The 17534-nt window shown below is 37.5% G+C and overlaps 1 protein-coding gene across 7 annotated transcripts in view; it reads left to right on the top strand.

The window, feature by feature from the left end:
- LOC126277991 (A disintegrin and metalloproteinase with thrombospondin motifs 1) overlaps positions 1–8153 on the top strand; it is a 452319-nt gene extending 444166 nt beyond the window's left edge. For 4 of the 7 annotated variants that reach the window (XM_049977663.1, XM_049977660.1, XM_049977664.1 and 1 more), the window contains exon 16: positions 7033–8153. In XM_049977663.1, coding sequence (XP_049833620.1) covers positions 7033–7045 — 13 coding nt within the window. In that variant the 3' untranslated portion in view covers positions 7046–8153. Of the gene's footprint in view, positions 1–3806; positions 4415–7032 lie in introns of all 7 variants that reach the window. The other 3 variants (XM_049977657.1, XM_049977659.1, XM_049977658.1) reach the window with 1 other exon arrangement.
- The last annotated feature ends 9381 nt before the right edge of the window (positions 8154–17534 follow it).

Below are 17534 nucleotides of genomic sequence, written 5' to 3'. Positions count from 1 at the left end.
ATAGTTGAAAGTACATGATACTAGATACAAACAATTCTCAGTAAACATGGGCTCTAAAACACATACATTAAGAGCTATGCGCACTTCTTCATCCTTAATCCTGTGAAACAAATCTCTTCTACTGCAAGCTCTTTGCTTTCCATATTTTGAGAGGGCACACTATGGACCAAAACAAGGAAAAAAGTCCAGTAAACATGGGCTCTAAAGTGCATACTTTAAGAGCTATGAGCACGTGTTCAGTAGAAGAGATATGTTTCAAAGTAGCGAAGGTGAGCGAGTACCCACAGCTCTTAAGGTATACGCTTTATAGCTCACATTTACTGGACTTTTTTCTTGTTTTGGTCCATATCACTTTGTCCCAAGATATAGGAAACAAAGAGCTTGCAGTAAAAGAGATTTGTTCCACAGTATCGAAGACAAAGAAGTGCTCGTAGCTCTTAAACTATTTTAGAGCCAATGTTCACAGAGACTTTTTTACTTCTAGGATCATGTATTGTATGCTTTTGCACCATTACTTATGATACGTCCTGTATATCATTTAGGTTTCCTTAATTGTTTACTTTTACATTTCTTGGTCAAATTTTCTTTTCTGTTTCATGGCATTCATTATTTACTACACTGTCCACTCACATTAATGTAAGCACCTGTCAAAAGCCTGAATACCCACCTTTTGCAGTGCAGACTGCTGCTAGACTTGCAGGAATAGAGTCACTGAGGTTCTGGAAGGTACCACCAGGGATGAGGATTCATGCCGACTCCAGTGCTGTGGCCAGCTGCACTAGGTTTCTCGGTTAAGGAACCATGGTGCAAATTCTTGATTGGGTTTAAATTTTGGGAGTTTGATAGCCAAGGTGTACAGTAAATTCATCCTGGTGCTCTTTTATAACACACGTACACTGTCAGCTGTATGACACATTACATTGTCCTACTGGTAGATGCAATCGTGCCGAAGAGAAATAAATTGCATGTATGGGTGGATATGGTCCCCAAGGATACATGCATACTTGTGTTGTTGTACTGTGCCTGCCAGAATGACAAGATCACCCACAAAATGCCATGAGAACATTCCCCAGACTATAAAGCATGCAGGGTGTTTGCTTTTAGATGTTTCATGCCATACTTGCCAGTGGCCATATGTCTGATGGAGCACAAAACATGATTCATCTGAAGAGGCCATCTGTCGACACTCAGCAGATGTCCAACTGCAGTACTGCCCTGCAAATTCCCGCCTTTGGCATTGATGAATAGCAGTCAGCATGGGTGCTTGAACCAGGAACCTGCTACGGGGGTCCATACGCAGCAAAATTCGCTGAACTTTAGTTGAAGAGACACTTGGCTCATATGGGTGATCAGTTGCTCAGAGTTTCACCTCTATTCACCCATACACATCTCAGAAGCCATATTCATCTGTGTCATCCATGGCCTATGGTGCACCACAGTTGCCTCGGTAATGGTTTTGGATGGTGCCATTTTGTCATGCACAGTGTACTTTAACCACAGCGATACTCAAACGCAAACTTGCTGTTTTGGAAATGCTCCTTTGCCTGAAAGCTGCTAATCATGCCCTTTTGGGTGGCAGATAAATCACTCCATGTCCACAATACAACTATTACTACACTTTTTCTGTGTCCCCCATCCCCCCGCCCCACCAACACGCTTTATACCTCCTCCACTGCTAGTGCTGATATGTGCCGACTTCGAGTGGTTATCGTACATTGATGTCGAATGTAGGTGGTGGTCACATTAGTGTGACTGGACCATGTATTTGCAATTGTTTTCTTACATCTAGTTTTTAACCACATGCATGTTAACTTATATTATAACACACTTTGCAATGATGCCAACTAACACAGAAGTTTTAGTTTCCTGTCAGGTGTTGCCTTCACAAGTTATGTTTCTCTGTTAAATTATTGAATGGCCCTCATATTAATGTTATTGGCATATTTGCAAAAATCAAAATAAATTATTTCTGGAGCTTTAGAAGCCAAGTTCATTGTCTTTGTGGTGTGAATTATATGCTCCCAATGTAGTTTGGAGGATAAATGGAGACATGAGAATTTATATGTATTTAGTATCTGTAACTGTCCATTACTATATGCCCCCGCATCTTTATAGATGGAGAAAAACTGAATGAAGTTCATCTTGTTTATATTGGCAGAAAGGAGTTGACAATACACCACTTGAGGGCCTTGAAAGGAATTTTTATTGTCTGTAGCTGTAATTCACCTCCATTGCTCACTGAGGCACCATATTTCTATTTTACACACCGCTGTTTGGGTATCGAATATGATACTAACAGTGGAATTCTGTTCATGTTTCAGTAAAGGCATGGGTTTATCCCTGTCGAGACTGTGAAGTTAGTGTCAACAATAGTAGAAAGATTAACCGACTATATCAATATCTGGGAAATGAGCAATCACATGTAATAATACAATACTGTTGTGAGAAAATGAATGTCTCTTGCACATTATTTAATAAGAAGAGTGTTTGTCTCATTCTTATTCAATACTAAACTACACCCAACATGTTATAAAACTGATTGTCATTCAAAGTGAGTAGTGGTTGTGAAGCTTACATCCTTCAGGTAGGCAGATATTTACCTTTTAAATACAAATTCCTGATGGTCTCTAAACCATGTGCTTTCTCAGTGCTGATTCAGATGTGTTGTAAGCTGAGATAAAACTCAATTTACTTCATCTTACATCATTAAATTTCTTCCTTTGGGCATACATTCAGGCAGCATTCATACATAACCATTGCCAAAACTTATCCAACAACTTTGTACTTGGATGATCCACATAATGTAGTTCATTACAGTATTTTTGCTACACATTGGTTGTGACGAGCAATTATTCTGTATATCGCAAGTGATTATTCTGTATATTGTATTCTGTTCTTAACTGACCATGCATGAAAGGCTTAGAGATTTGTAACCCACACATTATAAAATTGAACAGTTTTCACTCCTGTAGAAAACAGATGAGCAATAATTTTTTAATTAACTTTTGAAACCACAATATTGATTGTGTTCTATGTGGCAGAAATATAACAAAAGCAATATTTTTCTTGGAGATACATTTAAACAGCCATTTTTCGTATAATAATATCACAGTAATGATAAATGACGAGGTGCATTGCTTGCTGGACACCTTTGTTTGAAAATAATGTACTTGCCTTTAAGCAGTTGCCCTGGTGCCTATGAAGAGTTAAATCCTATCACTTCAGATAGCATTTCAAAAGCAAGGGAATTAACTTAATGTTTAATCATAATTTTACGGGAATCCTCAAAGAAGTTAGTAAGGGCAATATTCATAATAATGAATTTTGCTAAGCAATTTTATACTCACAAACGTGTTTACATCATCTAAATAGTTTCTTTTGATCTCAACTTATAGTAATTGGAACTTTATAGCCTGTCATGTAGCAGCTTGACAGAATTAAATTGAAGAGAGAATAGTATGAAACTCTGCTTAGAAGTGGTAAAAAAAAGAAAATACCAACTATTAGAAGTAATGGTAAATTGCAAGAAAGGCGACAAACTCTGTCATCTGAGCAGGCGTTAAATGTCATTTGGTAGACATAATGTTTTCTTTTACCTGTAAAAAGATCTATTTTTATTGTGAATAACTGTAATGTTTTTAATTCATTTGTTATATTTTACTTTGTATATTGGATTACATGTTTATAAGCATCAGTAATCAATTTAAAATTATTACAGTTCATTAATGAATAATAATTGTGGAACACAATAACATTTGTATTTGTCTGGAATGTTCTAATTTAATACATGGATCATGCACATACAGGTCAGCCTGGCAAGATATCTGGAGCACGGGGAGTTCATCCACACCTCTCCCTCCCACTGTCAGCCAGAAATACCCATTCTATACTCAAAAGACGACTTCTACTAACAGCCAACAAAATTACAACTATTATCATACAACAAAATCGGTAACAAATTATACTACACCAACAACAAAAACTGTGAATAACTTCTACCAGTTCTTCACTACAACACCAAGAAGCACTTACAGTTTTGGTACTTTTCACAATTATGGTTCAAGTAAAAGTACATATGGTGATTACTACAGATCAAAATTTGGGTCAAGTACAACCCCAAATCCTTACAACAGTGACAATAAATACACAGACACTAACAGGAACCCACACAATCTTAACAGCTATTACCAATCTTATTCAAGCACATCATACAGTTATCACACGTCTACAACAACTACCTCCACCACAACAAGGCCTACTTATTTTTCTGCATTCAAAAACCATGGGAACTTCATCTATCAGAACCCAGTAACAACAACCAATAAATATCCTCCATACTTCAGTTTTGCTGCAAGTAGTTACCATCAGATAGTTAGCAACAGTACGAATGATCAGGCACCAAATTTAACACATGGTAAGTCAATGAGAAATGACGGAGAAAGCAAACATCTTCTTCCAAGTCTCTCGCTTTGGATCAACTGTCAGAAAGAACTTCCTTCACACTGTGACAAACTACATAAAAATAAAGCTTTAAACAGAAAGCAATAAATAAGTATTACAAGTTGCACAACCTTTTCTCAGTTCTCTGTAAATGCTACTATTTATGCTTCAGTATGAATGTTTTAAATTATCAAATAAAGATAAAAATTAAATATGAAGCTTGTGGAGCCTACAATTCATACAAAAATTAAAAATTTGATCAAATAACCATACTCTTCACACTCTTTTTATCAGCATGAAATTTACTATTCCAGCCATGCAGCCCTTCACATGAAGATTTGTTTTCCAAAGCTAAACTAGACATTATATTCACGTAACTGTTTAGCAGTGATTTAAAAACAGCATGTGGACACAATTAACATGCTGATAAATTATTTGGGCTTTAACAAAAAATTACAATGTTATGATTTTGATAAATTTTTAAACTTAGCAAGTGACTTACATGATGCATCAAAAATCAGCATACTCACATTTAATGTTACAGTTGATGTTACAAAGAGTAAACACCTGAAAGCTGAACTCCAGACTTCCGTGAATAGAGAAATATGGAGGTTTATCATACAAGCACAGAGGTGGCTCAGAATTTTAAAGATGGAAGAAGTGTAACAGCTTAAGACAGAGTTTGCAGATAAAGTGGTGAAGGATGTGCCCATTCCTTCTTTGGAGCAAAATTGGTTCCTGTCAATTAATTAATTCAAGACTAAGGAAAAGAAGGAAGAGTAGGATTAAACATCATGTTAATGACTAAGTCTGTAGAGATGAAACAGATTACTACTAGCTGTAACAGGAAGAAGCATTAAGATGGCGAAAAGAATACAAAGCAGATAATAAATCACCAAGTTTTTAAATTGGTGCATCTTCTTTATAAAGACAGAAGTGTAGAGGAAATTGAAATGTTCATGTTTAGTGTTGTGACAAAGAAGTGAGTCATATCTGATTACAAACTTCAATTGTCCAAAAAGATGTGGAATATAGAAGCAACAGTTCAGCACTAGTGAAGATTACAGAAAATGATGGGCCATGACTATGCACAGGGAAGAGGTATTATGAATAAACAAAATGTTGTAGAAGGAGAAATGAGGAGAGAAGAGAAAGTTTTGGAAAAAGGAATGAGAATTATTGACATATGAACTTGACTGAAAGAAGAAGCAGTACAATACAGCAGAAGGCACGCAAATATAAATAGAACTAAACAAAAGAAAGTTGCACAAATAGAAAATGTACGTTAAATAAAATGGCAGAATCTGGTACCAATATTATATGAGTTTTCATTTAATAGCTTGTTTTGAGTATACAGTTATGTCCTGAAAAGTTAGAGTATGTAGATATAATAGTAATGGCTCTACTATGTAATATGTATGACCAATTATAAGCAATGTATTACCTCTGTAAGTGGAAGATGCTAGCTTTACTGGAAGGTATATTTTCACTTTCCATGTAGCTGTGACACTAATTAACTTCTGCCAGAAATTTCACTGAAACAGAAAGCTCCTGTAGACTAAATAGTAGCTTAGGCAATATCTTAAAAGGCCTTGTAGCCTACCTGAGAATTATTAACAAGCCAAGCAGGGAAACTGGAGCACTTTGCAGAAAGTCTTTAGGTCATAGTCCAGACAAAACACCTATTATTGGTGGTAATATATGAATGCATGACAATTATAACATAGTGACTCAGAACTAAGAGGATAACAGAGTTAACCAGTAATTTACAACTTAACATATCACAGGAAAAGCTTTATTCTGTAGAAGGCAGTTTGTGTAACACAAAATATGCTGAATCTGAAGAACATTTCTAACATCCTTTCTTTATCATGAATTTATGAGTCAGAAGGAAGCAAGCTCCAGAACAGATGAGAATTAATAATGGTCTTAAAAGGGGGAAGAAGCTGTTAGAACTAAAACTGAAGAAAGGATTCTTGGGTATATCACCTGATGATGTTGCTTCAGATATCAAAAAATTGTCAATTTCAGAAGTTTTATCTAGTAAGATACCCAATAGTCCTTTCTGCTGCCAAGAAGCACCAATATACTGTAGAAATAGAGAGAGAGATAAGTAATGACCTCTGTTAAATCTGTCTCTGTGATGTGACTACAATATTTTAATTCTGTCATAACTGACTACACTGAAAATAACTAACACTTTTTCTTAATGTACTTGCATAATTGATTACTAATATAAATAAAATGGTGACGGAGGCAGCATTCCTGATAACATTACATAATGCTTTTTGCATCAAACAGATGCTAACTTTGTAATAACCATTATAATTCTGTGGTAAATGGGTTTTAAGAATTTTATTTTATTTTATTTTATTTTATTAATTGCAGCATGAAACTTTATGTTTAAGAAAAAGAACAGGTTTTATGTTGAAAAAATAAAAAAGTAATTTTTATCATTAAGTATTTACAAACTACTTTCTGTACAGCATTTTTACTTAAATAGTTTTGAAATACTCTTTCCTTTTTAGAATAGTGTATGTGCTCTTTTTCCATAAAATTTATTTAATAAATGTTTTATCATTCTGTTTCCAGTGGGAGACACTGAATGTATTGACAAAGTTACAAATTTAAGTGGAAGTCTTACATGCCATGAGTTCCTCACACGTTATGGTTATCAATACTGTTCACACCAGTACCTTCGGGAAAGCTGCTGTGCATCACATAAAACAATCTGCCGACAAGAATACACAAGAAGCTGAGGTGTCACAATACGTGACTAAATCAAGAGGTTGTGACTGTAAAACAAAAACTAAGTCAGTGACTAGTGTGCTTGATTCAAGCAGACGTCATTCACGGGTAACATAATTTATTTCTGTGTCAATTAGAGAAATTTTGCTTAAGAGATGTACGTACAAGAATTTCCCAAGTAGCCAGTGAAGTAATATTTCTCAAAATAGTTTCATTGGAACATCTTAATGTGGGCAAAAATCAGTCACCTCTGGAATTTGTTCATGAAGTAGATTTGTGTTTCTCATTTGATACAAAAGACAATAGGACTGCCATGAGCATTTATGTGTATAGATTCATAACAGTGTCTGTATAAACTGAAGTATTAGTGAACTTTGAAATAAGAAGTTGGACATATGAGTGATCTCATTTTATGACAATGATGTAGTGTTCTAAGTTGTGTCATAGTGACACTGAAAGACACAAATAACTGTTTACAAGACTAGCCAATGTGTGCACAGAAAGAGAAAAGAAGAAATTTAATTTATGATTTACAAATATGTAAAGTCATTGTGATATGCCTGTGATTTATTTTCACTCACATCAATAGAGGTGTCAATGGTGACTGTGCTGTGCATTTTGTCTGCTTTCAGCACTGTCAATCAGCTTCAAGAGAGTGCTGTTGATGTCTCTAGTTATGTAAATCAGGATACAAAACACAAGTTATTGTACAAAATATTGTCAGTTCTGATATTGTGTGATACAGATTTCACTTTAAATTGATAAAATGCTGAAAAAGTATTTTGAAAGACTGTTTTCTGACACACTCAGAATATAGTTCATAAAAACTGTGTTGTAGTGTTTAGCATCATTTATTTATGAGTGCTAATGTACAGTGTATTCAGAAGAGCTATGATTTATGCTGTGTGAATGTACTTTGTTTAAATTGAAAGGCCTAAGAAATAAAATTAAGAAATTTCATTATGTATGATGAATTAATTATCTTCACTGCCTTAATAAATGTGTATAAATGTATAAGAGTATTCCTGTCTCCTATCCATATACAAAATTTTGTGACTAAAACCTTTGGACAAATTAGATTTCCAGGACTTAAAACATAGCTCCTGTGATGCTGACCGAAACATTTAAGTTACTAAATAGTTTTATTTACACACCAGATTACATAACAATCAAATTTCTTTAAACATAAAATGAATGAACATAGGACATTATTGGCCGGCAGACCCCATCTGGGGTGGCTAGGCTGTCTACTGCTAGTCCTTTTATTTGATGCCACTTCAGTAACTTGAGCATTGTTGTTGTTGTCTTCAGTCCTGAGACTGGTTTGATGCAGCTCTCCATGCTACTCTATCCTGTGCAAGCTGCTTCATCTCCCAGTACCTACTGCAACCTACATCCTTCTGAATCTGCTTAGTGTACTCATCTCTCGGTCTCCCTCTACGATTTTTACCCTCCACGCTGCCCTCCAATGCTAAATTTGTGATCCCTTGATGCCTCAAAACATGTCCTACCAACCGATCCCTTCTTCTAGTCAAGTTGTGCCACAAACTTCTCTTCTCCCCAATCCTATTCAATACCTCCTCATTAGTTACGTGATCTATCCACCTTATCTTCAGTATTCTTCTGTAGCACCACATTTCGAAAGCTTCTATTCTCTTCTTGTCCAAACTAGTTATCGTCCATGTTTCACTTCCATACATGGCTACACTCCAAACAAATACTTTCAGAAACGACTTCCTGATACATAAATCTATATTCGATGTTAACAAATTTCTCTTCTTCAGAAACGCTTTCCTTGCCATTGCCAGTCTACATTTTATATCCTCTCTACTTCGACCATCATCAGTTATTTTACTTCCTAAATAGCAAAACTCCTTTACTATTTTAAGTGTCTCATTTCCTAATCTAATTCCCTCAGCATCACCCGATTTAATTTGACTACATTCCTTTATCCTCGTTTTGCTTTTGTTAATGTTCATCTTATATCCTCCTTTCAAGACACTGTCCATTCCGTTCAACTGCTCTTCCAAGTCCTTTGCCGTCTCTGACAGAATTACAATGTCATCGGCGAACCTCAAAGTTTTTACTTCGTCTCCATGAATTTTAATACCTACTCCAAATTTTTCTTTTGTTTCCTTTACTGCTTGCTCAATATACAGATTGAATAACATCGGGGAGAGGCTACAACCCTGTCTCACTCCTTTCCCAACCACTGCTTCCCTTTCATGCCCCTCGACTCTTATTACTGCCATCTGGTTTCTGTACAAATTATAAATAGCCTTTCGCTCCCTGTATTTTACCCCTGCCACCTTTAGAATTTGAAAAAGAGTATTCCAGTCAACATTGTCAAAAGCTTTCTCTAAGTCTACAAATGCTAGAAACATAGGTTTGCCTTTTCTTAATCTTTCTTCTAAGATAAGTCGTAAGGTCAGTATTGCCTCACGTGTTCCAACATTTCGATGGAATCCAAACTGATCCTCCCCGAGGTCTGCATCTACCAGTTTTTCCATTCGTCTGTAAAGAATTCGCGTTAGTATTTTGCAGCCGCGGCTTATTAAACTGATAGTTCGGTAATTTTCACATCTGTCAGCACCTGCTTTCTTTGGGATTGGAATTATTATATTCTTCTTGAAGTCTGAGGGTATTTCGCCTGTCTCATACATCTTGCTCACCAGCTGGTAGAGTTTTGTCATGACTGGCTCTCCCAAGGCCGTCAGTAGTTCTAATGGAATGTTGTCTACTCCGGGGGCCTTGTTTCGACTCAGGTCTTTCAGTGCTCTGTCAAACTCTTCACACAGTATCGTATCTCCCATTTCGTCTTCATCTACATCCTCTTCTATTTCCATAATATTGTCCTCAAGTACATCACCCTTGTATAAACCTTCTATATACTCCTTCCACCTTTCTGCCTTCCCTTCTTTGCTTAGAACTGGGCTTCCATCTGAGCTCTTGATATTCATACACGTGGTTCTCTTCTCTCCAAAGGTCTCTTTAATTTTCCTGTCGGCAGTATCTATCTTACCCCTAGTGAGATAAGCTTCTACATCCTTACATTTGTCCTCTAGCCATCCCTGTTTAGCCATTTTGCACTTCCTGTCGATCTCATTTTTGAGACGTTTGTATTCCTTTTTGCCTGCTTCATTTACTGCATTTTTATATTTTCTCCTTTCATCAATTAAATTCAATATTTCTTCTGTTACCCAAGGATTTCTAGCAGCCCTCATCTTTGTACCTACTTTATCCTCTGCTGCCTTCACTACTACATCCCTCAGAGCTACCCATTCTTCTTCTACTGTATTTCTTTCCCCTATTCCTGTCAATTGTTCCCTTATGCTCTCTCTGAAACTCTGTACAACCTCTGGTTCTTTCAGTTTATCCAGGTCCCATCTCCTTAATTTCCCACATTTTTGCAGTTTCTTCAGTTTTACTCTACAGGTCATAACCAATAGATTGTGGTCAGAGTCCACATCTGCCCCTGGAAATGTCTTACAACTTAAAACCTGGTTCCTAAATCTCTGTCTTACCATTATATAATCTATCTGATACCTTTTAGTATCTCCGGGGTTCTTCCACGTATACAACCTTCTTTCATGATTCTTAAACCAAGTGTTAGCTATGATTAAGTTGTGCTCTGTGCAAAATTCTACTAGGTGGCTTCCTCTTTCATTTCTTAGCCCCAATCCATATTCACCTACTATGTCTCCTTCTCTCCCTTTTCCTACACTCGAATTCCAGTCACCCATTACTATTAAATTTTCGTCTCCCTTCACTATCTGAATGATTTCTTTTATTTCATCGTACATTTCTTCAATTTCTTCATCATCTGCAGAGCTAGTTGGCATATAAACTTGTACTACTGTAGTAGGTGTGGGCTTCGTATCTATCTTGGCCACTATAATTCGTTCACTATGCTGTTTGTAGTAGCTTACCTGCATTCCTATTTTCCTATTCATTATTAAACCTACTCCTGCATTACCCCTATTTGATTTTGTGTTTATAACCCTGTAGTCACCTGACCAGAAGTCTTGTTCCTCCTGCCACCGAACTTCACTAATTCCCACTATATCTAACTTTAACCTATCCATTTCCCTTTTTAAATTTTCTAACCTACCTGCCCGATTAAGGGATCTGACATTCCACGCTCCGATCCGTAGAACGCCAGTTTTCTTTCTCCTGATAACGACATCCTCCTGAGTAGTCCCCGCCCGGAGATCCGAATGGGGGACTATTTTACCTCCGGAATATTTTACCGAAGAGGATGCCATCATCATTTAATCATACAGTAAAGCTGCATGTCCTCGGGAAAAATTACGGCTGTAGTTTCCCCTTGCTTTCAGCCGTTTGCAGTACCAGCACAGCAAGGCCGTTTTGGTTAATGCTGCAAGGCCAGATCAGTCAATCATCCAGACTGTTGCCCCTGCAACTACTGAAAAGGCTGCTGCCCCTCTTCAGGAACCACACGTTTGTCTGGCCTCTCAACAGATACCCCTCCGTTGTGGTTGCACCTACGGTACGGCCATCTGTATCGCTGAGGCACGCAAGCCTCCCCACCAACGGCAAGGTCCATGGTTCATGGGGGTAGACTTGAGCAGTAGTGATGATGAAATGATTGTAAGGAGAATGCAACATAACCCATACCCTGGGCAGATAAAATCTCCGACTCGGCTGAGAATGTTTTTCTGACAACTCAGAAAGACCTTTGAAGAAGTAAGGAGCATGGAACGAGGGGGAGGGGTGGGGGTGGGGTGGTGGGAGGAGAAGGAGGAGAAGAAGAAGAAGAAGAAGAAGAAAATGATACAAATCAACTGTGTGTATGTGTGGTGAGGCAAGTATTCTCCCAAATCATCACCTGCTCCACTACACTGCTACTTCCTTAGCCATACTGAAAGAATTACTACTGGTTAGGGTAATTTCTGGACTGTTGTCAGGCAGCCTCTGACAATATTAGCATGTTTGGATTATTAAAACTAACCAATCCCTTCTCCTTATTCCTTATGAATATGGGGCATACCAGTCACGTAGGGTCAAATTTAAAGAGACAGTAAAGGATTCTAAAAAGAACAGGAAACAATGGTCATAAATCAATACCTCAGGATGTACTAGGTCTTGAATGGGGATTGTGTCTAAGGCACACATTTATAAAATTCTTGTTTTTCATAACAAACAATTGCTTGCCACATGAGTTGTGTTGCTTTAAAAAATAAAAATAATCATTTGTCCACAGTGGAGTTTAGCAGTATTTACAGTTTGTGACAAGTTGTTGAAGGTTATATGCACTTAATGCTTAGTGAGAAATGACTTATTTTCTGGAAAGCCAACAAACATACACTGAAACTTTTTTCGACAGCTATCATCATAGTTTGCCATGGATAGGAGAGGGTAATGAGGTACTCTTTCACTCTTGTTCCTAAATGTTGGGGATTTTCATTTCCTGTCTGTCTGTCTGTAAGCAACCTGTTACAGACTTTTGACGCTGAATATAAAGCTCCATTCTGAGCTCTAGATAGGATGCATAGCTTATCTGAAAATTATTTTTGCTTCTAGTGGCATGGTTTTAAATTGTTCAGTTCATACTAAATTCGCTCTTCACACTAAGTGCAAATGCCAGTAGGGAATATTTGTAATGGCACATAAGTGCATGAGTGCCTTAAGTCCTTGAAGAGGCTTCTGTAAGATATTCGGTTACCAACTTTACACAAAATTCTTACAGCACATGTGTATCAAATAAATATCTTTATAACATTAACGGCACTGCCTGAAAAGACTATGCTGTAACAATACTGAGTGAAAGTATGCAAACAATACTAACAATCCTGTCTGAAGGTCACCACAGTGAGAGAGATTTCTAAGTGCAAAGTAGACAGAAATCAGCTTTTTAGTTAACTCTTTACAATGCTGGTGCCACCTCAGTCTACTATCCATCTGGATGTCAAGATACTTCATCCAGTGAGTGCCCTCTGATCTCCGCCCATGGTCCTGATAAACATTTTGATATAATTTGAAGTGCATGTATGAATCGACATAAGATTAACGGTTAACCTGTTTGCTGTGAATCACTTGTAAGCCTTGTCCATTATTCTCCTGAATGTATCTGATATGGATACTTTTCAGCCATTTATCAGTATAATACTGTCACCAGCATACATCACAATTTTTGAAGAGCTCTTCATTTCCCCAGGTAAATAAACTTACTTAGACCAATAAGCATAGGAATTTTGCAAGACACCGTATTTCACTTTTAATATCTCCCCACTCCAAATTTAGTCTGATTCCTTTTGTATATTTGTCAATGTAACCCTTCTAGGTTTGCAACAGTAATGCCTATAATTCAATACAACTGAACTTTGTTATCTACACTGAGGTAACAAAAGTCATGGGATAGTGTTACACACATATACAGATGGCAGTAGTATCATGTGCACAAGGTATAAAAGGGCATGCCTCGGCAGAGCTGTCATTTGTACTCAAGTGATTCATGTGAAAAGATTTCTGATGGGATTATTGCCACATGATGAGAATTAACAGACTTCGAACATGGAATGGTAGTAGGTGCAAGATGCGGGAGACATTTCATTTTGGAGATTGTTAGGGAATTCAATATTCCAAGACCCAAAGTGTAAAGAGTGTGCCGAGAGCACCAAATTTCAGGCATCAACTATGGATAGAGGCAGCACGGCTCAATACTTCTGCAGGAGAATTCCAATGACTTGTGTTCATGCCATGTAGAGTTGCTGCACTACATTGAGCAAAAGGAGGTCTGACTTGACGTTAGGAGGTATCCCATGACTTTTATCACATCAGTGTGTGTGCACAATAAAAGGCCTCATTAATATTACAGCAAATGCTCACAGGCTAATTTTTCCTGTTTAGTTCAGTGCAAGCCAAGTTAGTGAGATCTTTCTCAATAGAGAAGCGTTCACAGAAACCAAACTGAGCTGCTAATAACATGCATAATCAGAGAGGTCTTTCAGTATTCTGTTGTAAACTTTTTACATGTCATTTGCTTACCTACACTTTTGTAAATGAGGGATACTGCCCCTTACTTATGTCTTTCAGGAAATAGGCCTTGACTGAACAAATGCTTATGAAAGTGACTCAACAGGAGTAAAGTTGGGTAACCAGAAGTTTTGGTACCTTGTCAAAATACCATTATAGTTAGAAGAGTTACTACTTTTCAGTAATACAATGATTTTTGTAAGCTTTCTAACAAATGGTTGCCAAAACTGATGTATCTTGGGTGATGTTGGTTTGAGTAGTACATTTCTATGCATAAAATTTTGCCGCCTGCTGCTGGAGGTATCCTCAGTCTACAAAGTTCTTAATGGAAAAAGAGAAAGATGATTCCATTTCAGTTTTCAATGTACATATACTCACAAAAACTGATGGAACTAGAGCAAAAAGTGTACAGAAAACCCACTTACTCAAATCATCTCGTACAGAAAAGAGGAGTAATTGAGGCATTGGTGAGCCAGGGTAAAAGAATCTGTGAGCCAGGCACAGCAGTAGTGTATAAAATCTGCTAGTTCTTATCTTATAATATTGTTTGGTGTTTGATCTCTGTATGCACTATTTTAACTTCCCTGAAGAATTTCATTCAAGCTGACTGTGCTCTTCCATTGTCTTTGCTAGTGGACATCCAAGATTTGCTTCCATATATTAGAATAGAGTAAACATTGCTTTGTAAAATGTTTGCTTAGTATCCTTGCTTGTCCTGTTGCCCAGCATTATGCGTAAGGTGTGCCACATATCATCTGACACTCTCATAATTTATTACTGATGTTATTTTCATTTTCATGGCTAATATTGCAGCCTCACGGATGAAAATATTGCACCTGTTCTCTTGACTGCCCTGTTCACCCAATACTATTTTAGTTTATGCAGGAAGTTATTCTTTGAAGGCAATTACTTTAGTTTTCTTTCTACTTAAATTTTTAGGTGATAATGGTTCTACAGGGTGTTCATAAAGTCCAGGAACACTTTCAGTTATTTATTGTACAAGAACCAAACATTGTACGGAAATCATACATATGTCATTTTGAAGAGAAACACTGAAAGGCCTTTTTTTCCCTCCATATATACCACCACAGCGTAGTTTGGTAATTTGCTGATAGTCATCGCTAGTCGCAAACATGGCGAGTTCAAGTGCGGAGTGAGCTTTCTGTGTGTTGGTGTTTGACAAATACAAGTGTGCTACAGCTGTTCAACGGATGTTTAGAACCAAGTATGGTGAGAAACCACCAACAAGGAAGGCCATTTACCACTGGCACAACATATTTGTTATGGCGGGTTGCTTGTGCCCAGCAAAGAGAAGCATACATCCCAGTGTGAGTGAAGTGAATGCTGAGGGCATACAAGAGACAGTCATAAGGAGTCCACAGAAATTGGTGTGTCGTGAATCCTGTGAATTCAAAATGGCTCCAATGACAGTGTGGAAAGTCCTGTGACACAGAAGCTGTCTATGAAACCATTCAAGTTGAAGCTAGTGCAGAAGCTCAGTAACAACAACAAAGACAACCGTTTCAAGTTTTGATCACAGTTGCAACAATTGAATGAGCTTGGGGATGGCATTGTTGATCACTTAATTTTTAGCTCCACCCCATTTTCATTGTGAATTTCATGGGTACCTGAACACTGAGCTGTCACATTGATGGATCGACCGTGCTACAGAACGGGACAGCTGTTTCATGAAATGGCGTCCCCAATCACCAGATCTCACTCTGTGTGACTTTTTTCTGTGGGGACACATTAAAGATCTGGTGTATATACCACCTCTACCATGTGATGTAGCCGAGCTCCAGGGGAGAATAGGGGAAGCAACTGCCACAGTCCACAATGTCATGGGGGGATGGGTATGGCAACAATTTGATTACTGTATTGATGTCTGCCGGGTCACTCATTGTTCGCCTATCGAATATTTGTAAAAAAAAAAAAAAAAAAACTTTCAGAGTTTCTCTTCAAAATGCAATATGTGTGACATTTGTACAATGTTTAGTTCTTGTGCAATAAATAATTGAAAGTGTTCCTGGACTTTATGTACACCCTGTAGATTTGATTTAAGTGATTATTGAAAACTGGAGGTCATTTGCTGTCTTCTAAATTATTACTTGATCATCTCCAAAAAGTTTAGTATTTGTGCCCTGGTATTAACCTCACACCTTGTATAACTTCCCTTTTCCACAGTCTAAAAATGTTTACACCCTTGTCCCACCCCCCTGTTGATCTTCATTAGTTCTGACTTCTCTTTTCCATATGTGTTATAATTTCTTTGTAGTGAACAAATTCTTTTTTACTTGTGTAAACATCTCAGATACCCTCATTATTCCACAAGGGGGGGAAAAAAATCTTGTACTATGCACAAGAAGCAACTGTCAACTGGGCAACGTGGAAAAGCCAGTCGGAAGTAGCAGATTATGCTCTGTGATCAAGGAACCACCAAATTTGATTCTCTAATAATAAAGTTTTATCATTATTATGCCAGGATGTATAGGGAGACGTAGAAATTCAAAAACATAACAACTTTAACAGAAATGGAGGAGGACTGAAATTAGACAAGCTGTTGGTCTTAGGTTAGTGCTAGTTAAAGCAAACAGCACCAATTCTTCTACATCTACTTCTACACTCTGCAAGCCACTTTTCAGTGTGTGGTGAAGGGTACCTTGTGTACCAGTGTCACTTTCCCCTTTTTCTAATTGTCACGGGAAGAATGATCACTGGTATGCCTCCATGTGAGTCAAATCTCTCTAATGAACAGTAGACCATGCTGTGATGCGGAATGCCTCCCTTGCAGCATCTGCCACTGGAGTTGGCCAAGCATCTCCATGACGCTTTCACACTTACTAAATGAATCGATGATGAAACATCATGCTTTTCTTTGTATGTTCTGCAGTTCCTCTATCAATCCTGTCAGGTCGAGCTTCCAGACTGAAGAGCAGTTTTCAAGTATTGCTCAAAAGAGTGTTTCATAAGTTACCTCAGTTTTTTTAATGGACTGCATTTCCTGAGGGCTCTTGGACTGCATTTCTTGAGGGCTCTTCCAATGAATCTCAATTGCAATCCACCCTACCTCCACTTCTAATCACTCCATAAAACTGCATTAGTTGACTTTTTCAAGCAGAAAGTGATAGTCCTATTATGTTTGATCATTTGATAACTGATTAAATTGATGTACTCACCTACAGCTTCTACAAATGAAAATTTCATAACAACTCAACATGATTAGAACACACAAGCTTCGAGTTCTGCTGAACTCGCTCCATGACACGTGGTGCGACTCCACAATCTTATGTAACTCAGAGTTTGCCCATCTGAATAAGTTTAATTTGAAAATAAAATGTATCTTCATAGTC

This window comes from Schistocerca gregaria, chromosome 6 (assembly GCF_023897955.1).
Source record: "Schistocerca gregaria isolate iqSchGreg1 chromosome 6, iqSchGreg1.2, whole genome shotgun sequence".
NCBI lineage: Eukaryota > Metazoa > Arthropoda > Insecta > Orthoptera > Acrididae > Schistocerca > Schistocerca gregaria.
The sequence above is the reverse complement of the archived record's forward strand: the minus strand, read 5'-3'. Positions and strand labels throughout refer to the sequence as shown.